The 22,912-nt window shown below is 33.0% G+C and overlaps 3 protein-coding genes across 11 annotated transcripts; all 3 read right to left on the bottom strand.

The window, feature by feature from the left end:
- Window positions 1-3,795: 3,795 nt before the first annotated feature.
- LOC137819577 (auxin-responsive protein IAA26) lies at window positions 3,796-7,465 on the bottom strand. Of its 3 annotated transcripts, none has more exons than XM_068623471.2 (6): window positions 6,962-7,069; window positions 6,152-6,641; window positions 5,181-5,464; window positions 4,548-4,743; window positions 4,161-4,225; window positions 3,796-4,075 (listed from the first exon to the last, which is right to left on the bottom strand). In XM_068623471.2, exons 2-6 carry the CDS (start codon window positions 6,526-6,528, stop codon window positions 4,056-4,058), a joined length of 942 nt encoding a protein of 313 aa, XP_068479572.1. In that variant the 5' UTR covers window positions 6,529-6,641; window positions 6,962-7,069; the 3' UTR covers window positions 3,796-4,055. The 3 variants fall into 3 exon arrangements, with proteins under 3 accessions (XP_068479572.1, XP_068479571.1, XP_068479568.1); XM_068623470.2 differs by lacking the exon at window positions 6,962-7,069 and adding an exon at window positions 7,296-7,465 and having other exon boundaries at window positions 3,886-4,075; XM_068623467.2 differs by lacking the exon at window positions 6,962-7,069 and adding an exon at window positions 7,296-7,434 and having other exon boundaries at window positions 3,886-4,075; window positions 5,181-5,467.
- Window positions 7,466-11,267: 3,802 nt separating this feature from the next.
- Window positions 11,268-17,236, bottom strand: LOC137818187 (hexokinase-1). Of its 2 annotated transcripts, none has more exons than XM_068621454.2 (9): window positions 16,739-17,236; window positions 15,927-16,077; window positions 15,627-15,809; window positions 15,099-15,173; window positions 14,809-14,964; window positions 14,585-14,683; window positions 14,378-14,508; window positions 12,431-12,512; window positions 11,268-11,905 (listed from the first exon to the last, which is right to left on the bottom strand). In XM_068621454.2, exons 1-9 carry the CDS (start codon window positions 17,008-17,010, stop codon window positions 11,567-11,569), a joined length of 1,488 nt encoding a protein of 495 aa, XP_068477555.1. In that variant the 5' UTR covers window positions 17,011-17,236; the 3' UTR covers window positions 11,268-11,566. The 2 variants fall into 2 exon arrangements, with proteins under 2 accessions (XP_068477555.1, XP_090152471.1); XM_090296345.1 differs by having other exon boundaries at window positions 15,627-15,787; window positions 16,739-17,050.
- A 567-nt stretch (window positions 17,237-17,803) lies between these two features.
- LOC137818186 (nuclear poly(A) polymerase 4-like) lies at window positions 17,804-22,367 on the bottom strand. 6 transcript variants are annotated; one of them, XM_090296341.1, is made up of 12 exons: window positions 21,848-22,367; window positions 21,674-21,751; window positions 21,098-21,205; window positions 20,787-20,849; window positions 20,538-20,699; window positions 20,294-20,407; window positions 20,124-20,186; window positions 19,686-20,015; window positions 19,419-19,583; window positions 18,520-19,314; window positions 18,338-18,414; window positions 17,804-18,243 (listed from the first exon to the last, which is right to left on the bottom strand). In XM_090296341.1, the coding sequence occupies exons 1-12, from the start codon at window positions 21,959-21,961 to the stop codon at window positions 18,216-18,218; spliced, it is 2,097 nt and encodes a 698-aa protein (XP_090152467.1). In that variant the 5' UTR covers window positions 21,962-22,367; the 3' UTR covers window positions 17,804-18,215. The 6 variants fall into 6 exon arrangements, with proteins under 6 accessions (XP_090152467.1, XP_090152468.1, XP_090152469.1 ...); XM_090296342.1 differs by having other exon boundaries at window positions 18,532-19,314; window positions 21,848-22,357; XM_090296343.1 differs by having other exon boundaries at window positions 17,804-18,220; window positions 18,304-18,414; window positions 21,848-22,354.
- Between the last annotated feature and the right edge of the window lie 545 nt (window positions 22,368-22,912).

The following is a 22,912-nucleotide window of genomic DNA, read 5'->3' as shown; positions in this document are numbered from 1 at the left end:
GTTTCTTTACAAGTACTCAGATGATTTAAAATTTAGGGATGGACGAAAATTAATTTTGATAGTACAGGACAAAAACATATTTAACCTTTAAACTATCGATAATATCACAGTGAAAGTTTTATAAAAATCAATAAAAATGTTCACATATTTTAGCATTAAGAGAGTGTTTTGCAGGATTAATCCAAAATTAGAGGATGATTGATACTGTATTTATAACTAAAAAAATCAGGATTATTTTCAACATACTTGAAACGATTTTTTTAAAATTGAAATTTGAAGCTAAATGAATGTTAAAAATTGAAAAAAAAAAAGTAATATTATTTAAAAAAAAGACTCTTTGATTTCAGAAAACGAAAACATGAAATAATTTGAGTTTATATAAACGATGAAATAGCATCTAATGAAAGTAGCATGATTGAAGATAATTTTCACTTATTAATAAAATATTAATAACACCTAATCAACCTAATCCCAGGAACATAATACAAATAAAAGATTAGGAAAAATATGTTGGGCCCATAAGCTACGTCAGTTGCATGTGAAACCCTTCCAAAGCATAAATCATTGTCCACAACCTCAAACCACACCATGTGTTCTATACTATCCAAGGAACCATCATCAATCATACACAACACATTACCTACGGTTCATCATAAAAATTTATCTGTCATTATAAATACTAGAAAAATATTCACTACAAGAAAAACATTAAATAAAAACCAATTTTAGAACTAAAAATAATTAGTTGATAGCTACTAAGGTTTTAACTTCCAATTATTTAGAATCTAAATTTGGTAGAAAAACCTTAATCGCTAATTAGATAATAAATTAAAAATTATTTATTAATAATAGAAACTAATAATTTTTCTAGTCGGTATACCAACTAATTATTTTTTGTCTCTAAACTTGATTTTTATTTAATGATTTTCTTGTAGTGATTTATAAATATTCGTGAAGAAAAATTATATTCATAAAATTTTGAATTAGATTAATATATGTACCGGTCGGTACCAGATATGCCATATCACTCGCTCTCGACGACCAACCAAATATGAATGTGATTGATCTGTCGCCAAAACTGAGTGACATGGCTTGTCCAGTACCAATCGGTATAATATCAAATTAATGGTTTCTAAATAAAATTTCTTTTAAAAAACTATAGTAATTAAGGGTAATTTAATGAGCTAAGCTGGTTTATGATTGAAACATTTTTCTTAACCATCAAATCTCAATGTTATTGTAAAAGTCTTGGGTTTCTTTTTCTTGAGAAATTATAACATTGAAGAAATTAAGCATTATAGTCAAATTGGGTATGTGGATCACAATATAGCTGCATGAGGCCCAAAGCATTGGCACCAACCATAGGGATAGGAAATAACGAAATACAAATATGTAGATAGCTGGAGTATGTTTTAAAATCATAATAAAATATATAAGTTTTTATATTCTATTTGCTCACATAATATTTTCCCCATAATTATATAAATTTTTTATTTTTTATTAGTTGACAATAGAAATCTGCATATTCTTTCCTAACTTATTTAGGGATGGTAATGCACACCGTTCTGAAAAAATGCGATACAAATTGTTTATTTTAATTCATTGATCCGCTTAGACCCGTTTCACGTAACAACTTGCACAGGTCAAGTGTGGGATAGGACGGGTTAATCTAAATATCTTAAAAATTTAGAAATTTCTTTATGGGTATCCTATCATTTCTTCCTGCAACCTTATATTTTCAAAAATTCTAAAAATATTCATTCCAAATTCTACAATCTAGAATATAAATTTATATTTTGGATTGTGAAATCTTGAATACAGTACGATCCGAAACACAAACTTAACTTTTGGATTCTATAATCCAGGAAGTCTATGGATTCCACATTTTGGAATTAAATAACATTTAATGAAAAATATGAAAGAGTAATTTGAGTATTTTTTGAAATATGGAATGCAAGAAGAAAAACATGAAGGTATAGTAAGAAACTCCCATCAACTCCTAATTGATAACACCTTCAAGCGATAATTATTTTGTTATGTCAGAAAAGAGCTGATACAAACTTATTATAATAGTTTTATTTACAAATATCCAGTAAATCTAAAGTTTAGATTAGAAAGAAAATTAATTTTACAAAAAGAAAAATATATTTAATACTTTTTTAATGTTTGATGTTTACCACCTAAATTAAATTAGGTGTTTAAAGAATAGATTAATAATAAGTGTGGTGACAAGAGAAGTGCAACAACCTTTTAAATACGTTACATTACCCTAACCTTCTTGTATTACCACACCTAATCTTTTCCCCATTTAAAAACCTATGTTAGGTATTTCCTATATGCTATTGCCTTATGTAAAAAGTCCTCTACTCCCCTTTTCATTTATATTCTAAATATATTATAACATTTTCTTCCATTTTTGGCTCTCTATCAAAACAATAAACTACTTTAATTTATTTTAAAAATAAATTAGTGAGAGAAATATTATGCTAGAAAATAAACTAATAGATATTTAAATTCTAAAAGTATGAATAAATGTAGTTCCTTCCATAGTAGGCAAAAAGGGAGAAAAAAAGAAAGTGAAATGTTTGATTGTTGCCTCTTTCTCAAACTAAAGAAACAATGGGCTTAAATCTTGGTCCACACTATTTCTAAACATAAAGCAATATCTATATGTTTCAAAGCAATGTTTTAATGAGAAAAGAAAGAAAGAAGACTTGCATTTAGCAACTTTGAAAAATTAAAGAAATTAAACAACAAAATATTCCTTTTAAATTATAAAAAATTATTCTTTATTTTTTTTTCTATAACTTTAGTCTCAAACATATTCTTAAAGAATAAGTTGATGCCCCTAAATCACTTTAGATTTTGTATTTAATTTTTTGATCTTGATACTTTCGGATCCAACCATTTTTCTACATTCACTTTAACAACAACTATCGAATCAAGAATCGTATGCAACTTCAAAATATGTCAAAATATATTTTCCTAGTTTGTTTCATAACTATAACCATTAACATTTTTTAAATGTTACTTTGACAACTATATAATAAAAAATATCACTTTATAACTATGATATATCACAATACAATTTCAAAATTGCTCAATCCTTTCAAATATAGTTCACATTTCAGAAAAAGTAGAGTTGTCAATATATTATTATTTTTAATATGTTAACCATAGGGATAATGATATACTGACAATCCATAATTTTTATATAACCACGTTACAACTCCCAATACTAATATTTTAGTATTTTTTCATATCATTTAATTGCAAGTTTACCCTTATTATATGTATTTATATTTAAATTCATTACATCAAAAATTGTATACAACTATCAGAGTTGTCAAAGCATCATTTCCCTAACAATAGAGACCGATAATAGAAAGGACTCATTAAATTTAAGAGTAATGATATATTGACAACTTGCACCATTATAAACCTCTAATTAATATATAAAAAAGGATATTGTTGTCATTTCATACAAAAAAATTTAAATTTTAGGCAAAGAAAGAGAGTTGTATACTTTAACAAAGTTGTTGATATATATTTTTTTAAAATTTAAAACTGTTAACTTATTGATATTTTAAAACATTTATCTAAAAAATGCTTGTTGTAAAACTTAATATAATTTTTTTGACACATGAGAAACTATATTTCTTTTAACTTCTAGTTAAACTTGTTTTTCTCTGCAAACCTATCTAAAATTCACGTTCATGATGAAAAAAACACAAACCAAAAACTCAGTAGCATTTACTTTAATATAAAAAGCTAAATCTGTGATCCATTTTCAAAAAAGAGCTACTAAGTTAACGGCAAAATCACGACTACACACATTTGTGAAGTGCAGAAACAAATCAAAACTTGAGTAAAAACAAAGATACATTCATTCATACAAACATTACTTATTAATTGAACATTTCATTGCCTAATCTTCAACATTGAAAAGAACAAAACTGTCAAATAAAAACACTCTTTATTCTTGGAGTTTCAGAATGGAAGAAGGCCTCAACAGCTTCATCCTTCATTCCTCATGGCAAAATCAAGTAGTGTGGCTAGTCTTGCTTACTACTAACTGAAAACAAAAAAAATTGTTCAATCATTGATCACTCTGATAATGAACAAATTCTTCTCAATCAAGTTAAAACACTCCAACTCACGTGTAAAAGCAGGGAGATCAGAACTCTTCAACACCCTCAGCCTCCTAACTGTTGACACAAACATGCTGCCAAACAAATACCTTAAAAATGAATAACATAATAATAACAGTCACAGCTTCCAAGAATCATAGATTTCTGGCAATAACTACACCATAAGATGAGAATTAAGCAGTAGCAAAGAGACAAAAAACTGCATGGTTGTTACTTGAAGTGTCAACATAGCTGAGATGTCATTGTATAATGATAACGAATATAAAAGCCTTATAAAAAAAACTTGCAAGAGTTACTTTTAGTCTAGTGTTGTTTGTGTTTATCTTGGCTTCAAAGTATAGTCATGGAATGGAACATGAAAAAAATGCATAAGATCTTTGTTGATAAGGTGCTTACTGCCAAGGTACATCTCCAACAAGCATGCTGTCTCCTTCATTATCCTCATAAACAAGAGTATAATCTCCACTTCCAACCAATAAACCTGTGTTGGCTTTCTCTTTGTGTTCCTCTCCCTTGTTTTGAATTCCACCAGCACTGGAATCTCTTTGTGCAGAACAAGACTGGGAAGAGGCAATATGAGATAACTTCATCTCTGCAACAAGAGTCATTATCACAAAAGAATGAAAAAAAATGTGAAACTTAATTTTGTATAAAAGTTGGCTTAGAAACTTAACATAAGGGGATGCCTATTCTACTGTGGTTATGATGGTTGAGATTTAGGCTTTATTTAGATTAGCATCTTGTGAGATCTTTTTGATTGAGATAGGAATTTGATTCCCTGTAACATTGAAGGTATTACTGGAAAAGTGATATCAGAAAGCTTGTGACAAAGTTAAGATCCAAAAGTTTATCCAAATAAACTCTTTTCCTTAGGAGTTAAATTATTGACTTATCATAGCCAACAGAAGGACACATTTTGCCTTAACTTCAATAACATGTTTACTAGTTGGTTAAAAAATTTGCAGCCAACACAGATAATGAAATACTTTCATTCTCATTGAAACAAATTTCTGTATTCAAGAGTAATACCTGCAAGAAGGCCTATAAAGAGTTCATCGACAGCAGAGGAAAGTTTTTCATAACTGTTATAAGCATTGATGTTCAGTTTTCTTCCTATAGGAACACCATCCATATTGATCTTCACAAACAAGCCTTTGCCACAGTTGTGAGCAGGTTTTTTGCTAGCAACGTTGTCTGGAACAACATGTTGATGCTGTTGGGACCCAGTAGGCAGCTTAGAAGAGCTTCCACTTGCAATGTTCTTCCTGAAGGAACGAATTGGAGGCCAACCCACTACTGGACCTGAAGCAGTTCTTCTTTTGGGGGGTCCATATACAAAAAGTTAGGCAGCAAAATTAACAGTGAAAATAAGAAGCACCACACTAAGAAGACAATAGCATATCAGTATCATAGCAAATTACAAGCGTACAGAGGAGGAAGAAAATAGAGGCAAGGTGTGTCTAACATTTATACAAATAATCTCAATACAAATTTCGTATTACCAAACTAACTGAGAATCCAACAGACATTACAATACATAGGCCACATTAACTTACCATAACAAGATACAGAAACACATCAAGAGGCAGGGTGAGATGTTCCTATGCAATGCCAATGTCAAATTTTAAGATTAGATAACAAAGCCACATAATAAATGACGTGCTGTGGTAAAGCAAATACATAGAAATCATGTTGCAATTAACAATGAAATTAGAAGCTTCATACAAAATTATCCGATGAAAAGCGATTTATATAATTATAATCTGAAATGCTGTAGAAACACAGCTTTGCATGTATTACAGCTATATCAAAGGTGATCTGAGAATGAATATACTAAAAAGAGTTGAATAAATATATGTATACAAGATAGGTTTCAAAAAAGGTCTGCAACTGCCAATATTTGTCCCCAGTTTTCGACAACATCAAGGATTGTGACAAACCTCAAAAGCAGTTTAAAAGCCTTGAATACAAAAGAGAAAAGTAGGAGTAAGTAGGAGTACCTTTTGGACACGGCTGCATCTGCAGAAGAGGGTGAGAATGCCATGTTCTCTACACAACAAAGTTGTGGAACTTCTTTTCTCATCATTAACATGTTTTGTGGCCTTGATTGGAGTTGAAAAAATGATGGAGCTTTGGGTTTAGCCTGGTGTTGGTGGTAGGATGTGGAACGCCATGCAGTGGTTAACATAGCCCCACTTGGACCTGGCTTGTCAGAAGTTGAAATTTCGTGAGTTGAGGAGTAACCAAGAGTAAGTGGTGAGTCATTTCTTTCTGTGAAGCACTTTTTGATGCTTCCATTGAGAGACTCTTCACTAGGTGGACCAAGCCTAAGCTCCAGTTTCCTCTCCTCTGAAGATCTGTGGCTTCTTTGCCACATCTTGCTTGCAATTGTGTTCCTTCCTTCTTTTTGCCTTTTTTTATAAACAAGCTTCTAGTTATGGATTGAAACAACACAAGTACTTCTTGAACCTTTGATATCTGAAAAAGCACCTGCCACAAGAATCTATGATAACTACCCCACGTACTAAGATACCAAATCCAAGACAAATATCATCACACCATTCATGGTAGACTAGATGGAAGATGATGAAAACTTTGGAGCATTCACTGAATCCTCCATAATCAGAAATACTCAGGAGGAGTAGTTTGATTTGACATTGTTTTTCTTTTTCAACAGTTTGTGCAGAAAACAACAGTGAGAAGAACATTATATTTTCAGATTTCATTATTTTCTCTAAGAATTTCTGAAAAAAAAAAACAAGTAAAATAGTGAACTTTTTTTCATGAGCTCCTAGTGTTGTGCTTCTTACAATTGCTGGTGTTGTGTAAAAATTGTCTCATGACATCAACACTGCATGTGCATGGCAGCAGACATGTCTGCAATGCATCATGATTCGTCTGCTGATCTCAATGTGGTTGGAAGCAAACTGAAAAACATTTTAGAGGTATATAAAGTTTGGATTAAGATTTTCCAACAACCTTTTTTTTGTTTATACACTCACCTTTACAAAGCTTATTCCCTTGAGAGTGATATCAGTGTTCTTTAAGTACTTCTAAGTTATATATAACAGTTCTAATGTATCTGATACAACAAAGATACATTATTTTAAACACATACAGATTCAATATATGTAAGATACATACCCCTGTATATGAGCACTATACTGAGTATAGCAAGTGCCTAGAGAATACCGTTAAAGAATTAGTTGGTGAAGATGTCTCAGAAAGTGTCATCATTGAGCATTCCAATGATGGTTCAGGAATTGGTGCTGCAGTTCTTGCAGCCTCTCAGTACCTTGATGCTTAATAATAGTGACATCATCATGATATTGGGGTTTGTATCAATAACTTTTTGTGGTGGCCATCATCCATTTATGGCCACAGTGTCTTTGGGAGTTGGGAGGGTTGACTTGCACAGCCCTTTAATCTAACCAGTCTTTGCTACATTTACTTCACACCATTTCTTTAAGTTCATGTATTCAATTCTTTCAGCAGGATTCTGCATTTTTCTCTTGCCCTGTTAACCTCAACACATCATACTTGATCTGATCCTTTTCAAGAGTCAATTTTTGAAAAAATTGTATGTGTTTATCAATCGTTTTCAATGTTTGCATGAGCTTGTTCTACACTATACTTAGAATAATGCCTTCTATGCAAAAATTATTGGATTACTAGTTGGTGATGAGTCTAAAGATTATTGTTATATTTTATCTTCTAAAATGTATCCTTTACATTTTAAAGGAATTAGTTTAGTTGATAAAAGCAATCTTTCAATGAGTAAGAAATAACTATCAATGCAAAAGTAAATATAAGCTAAGTAATTTTTTTTAAGGAATATTTGCACACAAAAATTCTTTCCACACCATACCATATGAACTTGCACCTATCACCTTTTAAAATTTCCAAAATTATTCACTATTCTGGATTTGAAATTCTATAATTCAAAAATCAAAATCTTATCTTGAAAAAGTAAATTTAAAATGAAAAAATACATTTTGAAAATAAAATTCAGAACACAAAATATGAAAATATATTTTGGAATAAAATTTTCAAAATTCAGAAATGTGTTTTGGAATCTAAATTTGAAAATGTATTATTGAAAAGAGGTTCCAAAAGTATTTGTTAATCTGCACTCTTCTTTCATTTAAGGTCATTTTCGTCAGTAATATTTTCATCATTTCATTGACAAAATGTTTACACTTCTCTCATGATTTATGGGCAATTAACTTATTCTTTAAGAATGTGTTTAGAAAATAAAGGATAGAATTTTAATTTATATTTAAAAGGTTTATATAATATTTATAAAAAAATTGAAAAGTTAAATTTATATCTATTTACTGTTTTACTTCTTTCAATTTACAAAGTTCAAAAAAAAATTATTTTCTCTTTAAAGCATTGCTTTAAAACATACCTAATTGTTCATCCGATGGTAAAGCGAAACCCACGATACTATGTTTGTGACATTAATTATTTTGTGGTAAATGGAAATGCTTAGTGTTAAGAAGTAATGCGGACCAAGATAATTAAGCATTAACCATTAATAAAGGAATTATAAGATCAATTCCCAACACTAGATGGAATTAGGTTTCCAAGCCCCCATGAACTCCAAATCTGAATTAAATATGAATTAAACATGTAAACAACTTTAATCGTCATTTTAAGTAAAATGAAAAACTTTTGAACAACTTCAATAACACTTTTGTGTATGGTTTGATTCCAATTGTAGTGAGATTCTTTCACTTTTTAATATAGATTCATGATATTAGATAATGCATAACATAGTTTATTGTTTATGAAACTCAATGTTATTGAAAAATGTGTGTGATAGTTGATTGTTCGGAAGTTCGAATCTCATGGTGGACACCAATTGTATTTACAAAAAGTCGAGAAGGTCTCAATCCTCCCTTAACCTCTTTGAATCACTACTAACTTCTGATTTCATGTTGTCTTTGATCTTCTGTCGGTGTAGGTGGTGTATTTTTTCAATGTCTAAGTTAGTGCTCAATTTGAGGTGATTGAGTGTAATCAATATTGTTTAACACGTACATTTACCTTGATAGGTCGTTTATTTATAGGATCGTGATGGATCTCTGACATTGAGATAAAATTAAGTTAGATTTTTGGGTTAACCTATGAATTTTAAGTGAATTTTCATACAATGATTAAGTTAATCATTTTGTATTAAGAAATGCATGTCAGGACCATGTCCAAAAGAAGACACAGGATATATATAATCAATTGCTGAAATATTAAACTATCAAAATGCTTTGAAAAATTCGTAAAATAGGTTAAGTTGACAAAAGAAATTGTAACCTAAATTAAATTAAGATACTTTTTATTGTTTAACCTACAACCTAAACAACTTTAGCTCGAACCAACCATTGGACTTATAAATTCACCCATTTTATATAATAACAATTACATTTAAAAATAAATAAAGTGATATTATTTTTATTAAAAAATATAGTATTATAATATTTAAAATTAAAAATCAATTAGATGTTTAAAAATACATATTTTATATTTTTTTTAAAATAAAGTAGTTTATTATTTTGATAGAGAGCAAAAATGGAGGAAAATATTATAATATATATATATATATATATATAATATAAATAAATAAAAAAGGGGAGTAGGAGGTAGTTGTAGGGTATAGGAAAAGCCTAACATAGGTTTTAAAATGGGGAAAATATTAGGTTTGGTATTACACGAAGGTTAGGGTAACGTAACGTATTTAGAGGGTTGGTTCTTTCTGCTGTGACCACACTTATTATTATTAACAAAAGAAATTTCTGCTTTCAAGAAGACACAGATTCAACCAATACATACTTCACATATTTATTGCCTTTCTCTTTATGTTTTGAATTCCACCACCATAGGAATCTCTCTAACGATAACTTCACTTTTGCAACAAGTTTCACTATCACAGAATAAGTACTTGTTTCTTTAGGGTTTAGAGTTAGGATTTGATAGTTTTGAGAAAGTAGTTTTGGGGTGTTTCTTTTAGCTGTTCATGTTGGTTTTCAGTTGCAATTTTTTGTAATAGGGTTTCATTTTTTAAATGAGTTCTTTTGTAAATGGGTTGATAAAAGAAATTATCCCTAAAGAAGGGAAAAAAATGAAACAAAATTGGTATAAAAGATCACTTAGAAATTTAACTTTAAAAAAATTCTTAAGTTGCAGAAAGATTGACATAGCTAATGCCTATTGAAGTGTGGTTATGAAGGTTGAGATTGAGGGTTTGTTTAGAGTAGCATGTTGAGATAGAAAGTTAGGTTGTTTAGCAAACCCTCATAGATATATTTCTCATGTATTTGACTCAGTAAGCTACCAAATGACTTTGCCTTCTCTTCATGCCACTCCACTCAGAAATTATTCATCTCTTTATTGGTTGGAGTCAATGTTTCAAGTAACACTGAAAATAGAGGCACTACCACACTAAGTTCCTACTTTGTTGCTACATATCAACACCTAGAACAAAAAATCACTATTGTCAATGATGTTATTTATATGATTAGACGAGACTTCAGATTAGACATAAACACGTGTTGAGGGTTTAATCAAAGCTGAATTAATTGAAGTTAGTCACCTTTTTATGTGTCACAAGAAATTGAATTGATGGATGAGACTCCCAATTTGCCACAGTGGTCTTTCTAAGTTTCTTTCAAAAAGTTTCTTAGAACTTTTTCAAGTGAGAGGATTTGCATGATCCATACTCTGCAATAAAAACACAGATCTCATACTTTTTTGTCTGGTCTGCCTCTCTGTCATGTTCTGAACTTTTCATATTTCTTGTTTCTCTACATATTCTCATACGATTATATATATTTTTTTAAAGTGTGATTTGGCTTCAAATGAAGTTTAAGATTTTTTCAAAGATTTTTTAAGTAAATGTTGAGTAAAAAGGAACTAGAAATTATAACTTTTTAACTTTAAATTGAAGTAAGAAAAAACACAAATGTTTTAATGATGTTGATCAAAAGAATTAAAAGAAAAAAAAAAGCTGAAAAAAATATATTATCAATGCATTCTTTAGTCTCATCGCCAACTAGTAATCCAATAATTTTTGCATAAGAGGTATCTGTTCTAAGAGTATTGCAGAACAAGCTTATGTAAATATTGAAAACCACTGATAAAATAGATACAAGTTTAAAAAAATTTGACACTTGGAAAGAAACAGATCAAGTATGATGTTGAGGTTAACAGGGCAAGAGAAAAATGCAGAATCCTGCTGAAAGAATTGAATACATGAACTTAAAGAACTGGTGTGGAGTAAATGTGGAAAACATTGAGTTAAATTAAAGGCTGTGCAAGTCAACCCTCCCAACTCCCAAGACTACTGTGGTCATAAATGGATCATGGCCTCCAAAAAATAATTGATACAAACCCCAATATCATGATGATGATCACTGTTATTAAGCATCAAGATACTGGGAGTGAGAGGCTGCAAGAAGGGCAGCACCAATTCCTGAACCATCATTGGAATGCTCAATGATGATACTTTCTGAGACATCGTCACCAACCAATTCTTTAACTGTATTCTCTAGGCACTTGCTATACTCAGTATAGTGCTCATACAATCCACCATCCATGGCTATCACATTCTTCTCACCCTTACCATCACTGATAGTGTCTTTTCCCAACTTCTTCAAGATTCCTAAGATGCCAGCAGCAGAAAGACGAGCTCCACGGGTAGCAACAATATTGCAGATCTCTACAACCACCTTCCTCACTTCTAGGGAGGTATCAGATATCTAATTTAAAAGTGAGAGAACAAAGTTAGTTGATCAAAGTAGGAACTCTTAACTTGAATCAGAATGTTTTTCGTATGAAAATTTGGAGTGAGTTTCATGTATAATACTAATATGCATCTGTGAAATATCCAGATCTTTGATGTTTGAAAAATCTAATATAACTACGTAATAACATAGCAGCATGTGCTTAACAAAAAGGAAAGTTATAATGACAACAATTTGCACTAGTAATTTTTATTAATGTCTAAGAAGTGTGTTCTTGAAATAGCAGAACAGTAATAACTATTTATCATGTTTTATAAATTTATATATAGGTATGTATCCTACATATACTGAATCTACATATGTTTAAAATTATGTATTGTTGTATCAGATGCATTATAACTATTGTAACTTATAAGTACATAAAGAATCTTGACATCACTATCTATCAATTGGAATAAGCTTCCTAAACGTCAGTGTACACAAGCTGTAAAAAGCATGTTGGAAAATCTTAATCCAACCAGAATAGAAAATTTTATATACCCCGAAAACGTTCTTCAGTTTGCTTCCAACCACAGTGAGATCAGCAGACGAATCATGATGCATTGCAGACATGTCAGGTGTCCTGCACTTCCAGTGTTGATGATCATGAGACAATTTTTACACAGTACCATTAATTATAAGAAAGCACAACACTAGGAGCTCATGAAAAAACATTTACTGTTTTACACAGATATACCCTTTTCTTAATTTTCGGAAGTTGTTAGAGAAAATAGTGAAAGCAGAAAATACTTGAATTTCATTTCTGAACTAAATAAAGGAAAATAAAAGAGATAAAAACAGAAAGAGAAATACTTGAATTTCTTTTCTGAACTACAAGATATATACAACACACCGAATTCTTGAAGAATCCTATAACTAATTTATCGTTCAGCTATTCCTGTAAAGCTAGAATCATTTGGACTGTACAATGTTGATTTTGGACTGAAGGTGGATTGGGTTTCTTGTCTATTAGCCTCCCACAAGTTGGAGTTAGAATTGTGGGAGTTAGAAATATATTGATTAACTCCAACTTGGATAAGTTCAAAGCGAATAAATTTAGAGGAAGGGTTTTGGTGAAAATGTCAGTCAACTGATTGGAAGATGACACAGAGAACAATCACATGAGCCCCACTTGCAATTTTTCACGAACAAGATGACAATGTCCAGATGTTTTGTTCACTCATCAAACACGGGATTGACAGCAATATGCAGTGCACTTTGGCTGTCACAGTACATAACAACCATTTTGGAACATTTGAGACATGGTGTTTTGCTTATTCTTTTTCCTAGAAGTTAAGGAATTTCCAAGAAAGAAACGGTACCTTGTGATAGACCTTATTGAATCAACACAAGTAGCCCAGTCTGCATCACTGAATCCAAGAATTTGGATAGGAGAATCACGTCTAAACATTAAACATTTTTCTGTACTACTATTGAGATATAGAAGGACCTTCATGGTTGCTAAAAAATGCGTTTGTGGGATACCCATGAATTGGCTTAGTTGTTACGTGGCAAGAGTGATATCAAGATGTCTGCCCGTGAGATATAATAGGTGACCAACAAGTCTTTGGTACTAAAGGGATCACCGAGAGGTTCTTTAGAATCATTTTGAAAATGAAGTGCACTGTCCATGCGTGTGCAACATGGTTTGGATCCCATCATACCAAAATCCTCAAGAAGATCTAAGCAGTATTTGCGATGACACAATGAGATTCCTGCATCTGAATGAGCAATCTCTATACCCAGAAAATATTTCAAAAGACCAAGATCTTTAATATGAATGTGAGAATGTAAAATTAGCTTAATTAGCAATCTCTTGCACACAATTCCCAGTTAAAACAATGTCATCCACCATAGACAAGCAGAGCAGTGAAATTATGCATCTTGAATTTAATGAAAGGTTGTGATCACCATGAGCTTGTTTATACCCACAAAATCAAAGTAATAGAGACAGTTTTTCATATAATTTCCTAGTTGTCTATTTCAAACCGTAGAGAAATTTCTTTAGTTTGCATCTAAACGTCTTCAGAGAGTTCACCATGCAGAAATGCATTACTGAGATAAAGTTCTTGAAGATGCCATCTATTGACAGAGGCCAAACCAAGAACAACTGGTGGGTGCTAGGGTTGAGTTTGGTGAGGATTCAAAATTTGATGAAAGGGTTGGGCTAAAAGAATCAGTGTTGGGATCTGCATTGATGAGGAAATCAGAAGTAAGGAGAAGTTTGGGTTGGGATTAGGCTTCTTCTCTGACTGAAAGGGAAGAAAGTTCATGAAATATCACATCTTTCACTCTGCATGTGTTCCACAGGGAAACCCAGAAAAGCCATTTGGTAAAGCTAAATGAAAATCACAAAATTATCCTGTCCCATAAAACAATTGAAAAAAAAAATACTGAAGAAACAAAATCTCACTGATAGAGTGGCCAATCAAAAACCTAACATTATACCTTAATATGAACGGATCTTTTAGTTTTGGGGGAACATCGTCACCAAAAAGTAAAGCTTCTTCTGCCATTTTGCATAGTACTCTACGAACAATTTCTCCCAAGTACATGCCAGAAATTATCTTCTCAAAAATCTGAGGTGTAATTTAAAAATAATTATATAACTGGTTTATTAAGAAAAGATGGAGCTTAAAAGTAGCACAAACTAACCTGTTCACCAGGGTTTAAACTCACAGCATCTAAGGCATGATCATACTCAGTTAATGGAAGGTGTGATGATCTAAAATTTCCCCACTCCATATTGATAACCTAGAATCATCTCTCATATACCAGACAAGATTCCATATTAATCAATCATTCATATCAAATAATATGTAACCATTGTTAAGACTACACACACTCAACCAAAGAAAACAATGACAGAAACTCCTCACCATATCTCCAGAATCTGGCAAAGGACCATGCCATTTTGGTATTGCTTGAACACGCTCCACATAGGCAGCATTTGTTCCAGTTCCCAAAATAATAGCAGCAATGACATTTTTGTTTGTATATCGACCTCCTGCTAATGTCCCAACTGTATCATTGACCTAGCATAGATACTGAATATAATAAATATGGAGATAATACCTTGAAAATTCATTTTCCTTAAGATCAATAAAAGACCAAAGAGATTTAAAGTCTTATTGTTATGCAGATTGAAAGAGGTCAAACCGTCGATTACCAGAGCAGTTACACGCATATCAAGACTTCGTTTCCGAATGGCTTTCATTAATTCTTCCACAACATCTTGACCAACCTATTTAAACAACAACAAAACTAAGTAGAAAAAAGGTGAAAAAAGTAGTAAGTTTCTAGAGTCTACAAACCTTCAATCTCCAAAGTTATTAGTTTCAAATCAACAATATTAACAGGTTAATAGATAAAACTTAAATCCACATCAACGAGTTTAGGGGAATACCAAAATATATAAAGGGTATTTTTCTAACGAGTTCTGATAGAATATTTAAAATATGCAATGAACAATGAGCATACCCTCATTATGTTGTGTAGTCACTAAAATGAGATGATACTGGGTATTGTAATATACATTGTGATTCAATTTAAATTCAAATGTAGGGTAATGTGATAAGATATGTATGAATAAATCATCAAAAAGTTATATCTCTGAAATGCTATAATCAACAGACAAGGAGATAATGAATCTGAAAGAATGGAAAAGGCATGAAAGCAATCAGGAAACGGGATTTACAGCGTCCTCTATGTTGAAGCCTTTTGTCCACTTGATAAGGTTCCCAGAAGCAATTAACGTTTGCATGACAGGAAAGGAAAAGGTAAAACCTATCTCTCTCTGTCTACCTGGAGCAACTTCAAAATCTTGATTCTCTTGGGCAACAAATTTTCCAAGTTCTGCTGCAATATAGTCAAAGAGTTCCTGGATCACAATTTATTTTAGATTGGTCTTGTTTCTCATTTGATTTGCACAAAGATCAACAACTGCTGGGAAAAAAGAGAAAACAAAACAGCTGGTGGGCAAAGAAGAAGAACTTACAGCTGATGTCCCAACCATCAAATTAGGAGGAATTGAGACCTCTGTAGATTCTTGACTAATGATACCTCCATCCTTGCCTCCCAATTGCACACGTAACACCCGAAAATTAGTCCCTCCAAGATCCAAGGCATAATATAGTCCTTCCTCATACCTAAAAAGGGAAGGGATGCATAAGAACAACCCAACAGCCTCTAAAATTTCAAAATGTTCCGAAATGAAGAAAAAAAAGTACATTCAGCACAGAAAACTTAAGCTGTAGAAGTGTGTGTGTGTGTATAGTCACTAACTTCTCATTCACAAGAACCTCATAAATATGAATTCAAAGGATATTAGCAGTGAATTTTTCAGTCATGTTACAGTTAAGAAAGGTCAGATTCAGTATGCTCGTAGCTTCCTAACACTCATTTTAGTAGCACAAGGCACATCATTGGCGATGCATCCACAACTTCCTTTTGTAGACAATACATTTCAATAATCAAATAATCAACGAGCTGGAATAATATATAATCATCCACACAATAACAAATCTACCATCTCAGCAACATCTAACCTTTTTCGTTTTTGGTTAAACCACATGTATGCTCACATAGACAATCCTGTTCAAACTAGATAAAATCACTATAAACATTTTCGTACCAGCAGATTCATGTATGGAGGTAACGAACTTTTAATTATATGAAAAGCGAAGAAATGTGAAGAAGGAAATTGATCTAGATTGATCGAAGAAAGCAGTGATAAGGAGAACGATAAAGACATTGAATAAGATCTTAGATTGAAGGTAGATTGGAAGAAGAAAAAGAATGAAACAATACCCAGTTGGGAGCTTATCAACGTAGGTAATGAGCATCTTGAGCTTGCTACCACCTTCGGAAGCAAGGCCAGCGTGCATCTCCACGTTCATGGCATCCGCAATCCGCTTCAGCTTCCACGACGGCGTCGCACACTTCTCCTCCAATTCCTGCAGTATTTCCGTCACTCTTCCCCACCGTCGACATTTCCTCACGTACCTATGCACCACCACCGCACCCACCGCGCACGCCGTCGCGGCTCCGATCACCGTCGCGCACGCTACCACCTTCCTCATTTTGCTTTCACGACCGGCTTTAACGCAAAACTAACTAACTGTTTGTGTTTGTATGATGTTCTTGCATATAAATAGAAAGCGCGAATAAACACATTTTATTGACCAACGCGGCTAATTAGGAAAACGAATAACGAATTTAATTAATTTTAGTTCAAGCTTAAGTCACTGTTTAAATGGAGTCATTCAGTACTTGTTTGGCTGATGGTGACGTGTGTACGAGGATGATGATGCCAAAAATCGGAACAACAACGCGACAAAACAACTAAACCAAACAACGTTGTCACAAATTGCTGTTTGAATAAAGAAATAAATTAGTACTTTCGTGTACACACAAGTTTGCTAGAAAATATACACGAGTAAGTGTACTTAATGTAGTTTTGCTTCAAGAATTTTTAAATGCCAGTTTATTATTATTATTGATATGAAAATGTAAAGTACTTGTAACTGTGTCATTCAATAAATCCTTAGAAATGTTATCGAGGTCATGTTTAAACCAACTTTTAAGAAACATTTTTAACAGATTAACGCAATCAAATTCGTTGTTATTTAAATTATTTTGTCAATTAGCGAGAGTGCCTGAAGCCAATATAAGCTATTAACAAATCATTGTTCCATTGATAACAAATTCATTATGATTACGATTACGATCAATTTTGCTCATCTTTGTCCTTATTTTATAGTTCATTTGTTTGTGGTTATGAAATGAGTTGCATTTCTCTAGTTTTAGTCGAAAGAGTGAAGTTATGAATTAATGATTGTAGAGCAGAAGAGAAGATTGAGATGACAGTAGCAGTAGAGTGTTGAGTTCCCAAAAATATGAGTATAATAATGTTGCAGCTTACAGAGTAGCCTATGCTAGAACACACTAGACAACCCAACAACCACCACACCACCACCCTCTCCCTGGCTCTCCCTACTCCTAGAAAAAGCAAATGAAAAAGAAAAAGAAAAACCCAACAAAAAGGTGAGTTTAGGAGAATCCTAAACAAGATATAGTGTAGGTTAGCTTAGTCAAAGGGCATAAAAAATGCAACTGTACAAGTGGCTGCTCACAAATCCCAGCTCCAGCTCTTCAGCTTGATGTGATCAGTTGCAGTTTGCAAGCTTGAAAAGCCTGAAAAAATTAGAGAAATGAAAGCCAGCCATTTAAATTACTACTTACCCAAATTGCTGGCTCCCCTCTTTTCTCCACTGCACAACATCCTTCACACTGCAGATGCCACACGCAGTCTCCTGTTATACACACCAAAAAAGCACCAGAGACCACATAAAGACAAAACACAAATACACAACCTCTGAACACATTCATTATTAAACATGAACATGCCTTATCACCGCCTCTTGCACCGCCTCTGAATGAACCTTTACTGTAGAATCAAGAACCATCCCTAGCACTGCATTTTGCTACACAAAAACCCCGGAAAGAAAAATGGTAATTTTTGTTCAGATTAACCTAAAAAAGAAAGTTATAATTGAAAAAATATTCAGGGAGGAATTGAAAGCCAAAACCTGCAACTGCACCTTTAGCTCGTGTTGAAATACTTCGTCACCGCTTGTTATTCTGTTTTTCACCAGTTGGACAGAACCGTTCACGTATGTACTACTCTCAAACCTGCCATTGTTGTTCATATCAACACCCCCGGTGCTATCTTCAACACAACCTGCCACAGATACAGCTCCAGTGTCTTCAGAAGAACCACTATCACTTGTAACCGAAGCAATCCCACTAGAATTAGAGGCGGGTTCAGGAGACTCCGTTCTACCCAACTCTTGCCCACTGTTTGACAAATGATTGCACTCCACATTTCTCAACTGTTGACTATCAGACACAGCACCAGTACCAAGGCCACTGCGACTTGCCCATCTACCTTCAGGAGGACTAGTACATTGCTTTTTTAGTGTAGCATCCTCCCTCACACCCAACCCATCATTGTTCTTCCTCTTACGCACCTCAGTCCCAGAAACTTCATTTTTACAAGATGATTTATGATTCTCTTTTGATGTTGGCCTTGATGGTCGCAATCTTTTATAACCATCAGGAAACACATAGCATGGAATTTGCCTTCTACGAACATGAGAAACAAAAATCTCCATCTCTGGTTTCCAGAACATGTACATATTAACCGCATGCAAAAATTCTTCAATTGTTCCTCGTATATCAAACTGTTGGCCTTCTTGAACTACTTCTCCCTGCTTCCTCTGCAAACCCACAAAGAAAGCGCAATGTGCACTCTGCCTCGAGGTATCGATATACTCGTGGTGATAGGGATGGCACTGCAACTTCCCAAAAGTGTCACGCTCAATCTGCAAACAGGAACCAAAAAAATTGAATTACACGCTTACAAATTAAGCAAATGTACCCAGGAGTTGTAAACTCCATTAATTCTAATGTATCAATTTAAACATACCATCAAGGTCAACTGCCGAAGGCGTGATCCCACCCAACCCTTCCAATTGCGCAAGTCATCGACATCAGCAGCAACTACATCAACTTGCAAATAGTTTGTATAACTTTCAAAAAAACCGTATGGTTCAAACATATCTTTCCAACAACCTTTGTTCAGTTCTACATCCTGGATTTTTGACAAAAACAAAGGAATCGATTATCAATTACTTGTAACAATCGACATCCAAATTATTTCTATCTAGCTCAACAAGGAAAGAATGGTGATTACCCCACATATCTTGTTGCCAAATTGGAATTGCTCCATCATAACACGAAGTGTGCTTGTAGAAACATTATAACTAGAATTCATACAGGGATAGGCGGGAGTAATAATTGGCATAAGATGGGATCGGTCACGAGGATTTTTACGAGGATGCCAAACAGAAAAACCAAGTTCATTCTCCTCTATTGGACATAGCATGACAGGAGTTGGCCACCTCCACTGTGTATATACCCTAAAGAATCGAGAAACAAGCATGCTTGGAACTGCATTTGGATACAACTGGCATACTCGAGCTACAAGAAGTGCCAAGTTAACACCACCAAGAAAACCCGTCACCTGAAAAATCATTAAAAAAGCATAAATAAATTAGCCAATAACCATGTAAGTGGGCATTCAAAATAAACAAACGTATTCACAAGGGAAAAAATTGAAAATATCACTCACATTGGAATAAATGCCTCGCCTTTTGGCCCAAAATTTCAAGCAGCGAAGTGTGGTGCGAAAGTGCTATAAGACATACAAAAGGTAAATATATTAAAAGTAAAGGGGGCACAATAAATAATATTAAATGGAAGACGTAGCACAGTAAGACAAACAACAGTCTAAATAATCACCTCAACATTAGGAACAAGCTTTAGAATTTGATCTGCAACTCTGCAGCCATTCAAACTTCGCACAGTAGGCTCGTCAACATTGTGTAGAAGAGAGACATCAGATATAACCAAGTCCTGTCGATTTATTAAAAAAAACAAAGTTCCAAAATATGACAAAAAGCCAAATGAACAGAACTGGATCTGGAACAAAATAACATTTGCTTCTGTTGGAGAAATTAGTACAAAATAAAATGATTTGACTTACTTCAGGTACAATCAAGTGAGAAATACTGGCATAAAGGAGGTCAATTGATATTCCATCAAACTTGAATTTCATGACAGGGACATGAGCATCCGGAATTGGTTGCAATTCCGAGACCTCCTCCATGTTGGCAAGGATATCATGCAGTGTGTAGAAAAAATCCTCCTGATTGTGAAAACATTAAAAATCAGATACAAAAATATATGATTTTGATGGACCACACAAACAAAAATATTTGCATTCCCAACCTACCTCCCGATTCACGTAGGAAGGTCCGATGCATATTGTGTCTAAGTCAGCCCCAGGACCATGAACCTGCATCATTAAACTCAATGAAAATGGGCTCAACTAATCCACAAATAAAAAACAGGTGCAGCAAATTGCATTCAAATCTTGACAAAGTAAAAACATTGTTCAATTGCAAAAACCAATAGAATCTATCAAACTGTAAAATTATAACATTCCCAAGCAGAGTAAACATATCCAAAACATTTTTGTCTGATTCTACGACGATAACCAAGTGATGAAGGTATGCATGTCACGCAAGGAGGTAAGATACTCACACCAAGCCGAAAAGAACCAAAAGTCAAGATGATAGCATTTGCATCTTCCACCATTTGATCAGTGTATCCCCTTAGGCGAGTAAGTTGCTTCACCCAGTTTTTTACTATCTGAAATAAAGAAAACAAATCAAAAGCTATATGGTTAACTCTGAAGGCTTTGCAACCTGTATTAAATAATTCTATACAAACTGACATTAACGCACAATAAAATATTATTATAATTATTATTAACCGCAATTCAAACTATGATGATTAATACCAGCAGAAAAAAATCATCAAAAAATGCGCTCTCATCAATCACTCAATAAACTCCCTGTAGACTTCTGATATACAATAATAAGCATGAATCAACCACTCAATTAGACTAAACTCCACGTGAGAGAAATAAGCTCCCTAATCATACAAATAGCTCCTCCCTTACCCCTAAACTCCTACTTTATCATCATCATTAACACGTACAAGTATCTCACATAAATTGCTGCCATCAAACAATTACACTATCTAAGCATCGCAACAATCATTACAGCGAAGAATCACCAACACATAACACTCTCCCTATCTCTATCTCTCCCTTACCTGTTCAAGTCGGTGAAGAACCTCTTCTCTCTTAGCAGCTTCCTCTTTGTTCTCATAAAGTCCCGAAACAGCGAGAAACTTGTACACATAGAAACCAATTTTAAACACAAATAAGTACATCACCAAACACTAAAAAGCAAACGATCGTGTTATACCCACAACAAAAAAACTAACCTTTTCTAACTCAGTAGTCCTTTGCAAATCATTAACCGTAGGTCCAGCCATCGAAATGGGTTTCGTGATACCGCATTGCTTCGACGATGCCCCCACCCCTTCAGAGCTCCCCATGATCTCAACACCCAAAATTAAAAAAAAAAGAATATTTTTATATTTTTCCTATTCTTCTCCCGAGACAAAACGGATACCCAGAAAACAATTTATAAAAAAAAAGAACAACGTATCGAAAACTGGACGAACCCACGATTGAAAATCCCCCAGAACGGGAAATCAATCCCTAGAAGATGAAAAAACAACAACAGAAAAAAAGGAGAAATTGGAAAAGAACTTAAAAGCCCTAGATCGCAAAAATCAAAGAGGAAGAAAATTCAAAAGGGAGATCTGAAAGGTTTGAAAGGGATTGGATTGCAGAGAGAGGGTTCGAAAAAAGAGAGGTTCGGAAGGGAGCGGCGAAGAGAAAGCGCGGTGAATGCAATGGTGGGCTTTGCAATTTTCTCAATTTTTCTCAGATATTTATAGAATCGCACATTTAATATCTAATATCTTTTTTTATCCATTCATGCTTATTTATTTTATTTTATTACTGCTTCATAATATTTTATTCAATATTCTTTTCAACAGATTATTTTTTACGGTATCTATTAATTAATCAGTTTAAATCTATACCCAATATAAATTTGAAAATAATATATCACATGCGCGTAAAACTACAGTGTCAACGTGTTTAATTCAATTATATTTTAAATTTTAAATTTTATTTTTCTGTTTAGATATTATTATATTATTAGATTATATATCAATATCAATATATGTAATCTTTTCAGTTTTGAAGATTTGATTATTATCTTCTTAATCTTGGATTAGTGATTATTCGATTATAGATAAATATATATATTTAATATTTTCAGTTTTTGAAAGTTGGATTAATGATAAGGATGTTACATTTTTTTTCCTGGATTTTAGGTTTTTCAAGATTACATTTATTAAGATTACTTTCTTTAATCTTTCGTACGCAAAGAAAATTAAGAATTTATTTTTTTTAACTACCATTAATGATTATGT

The sequence above is a fragment of the Phaseolus vulgaris genome, chromosome 10, assembly GCF_051622355.1.
Source record: "Phaseolus vulgaris cultivar YP4 chromosome 10, ASM5162235v1, whole genome shotgun sequence".
Lineage (NCBI taxonomy): Eukaryota > Viridiplantae > Streptophyta > Magnoliopsida > Fabales > Fabaceae > Phaseolus > Phaseolus vulgaris.
Note: the sequence above shows the minus strand (reverse complement) of the source record. Positions and strands in the feature narration are given on the sequence as shown.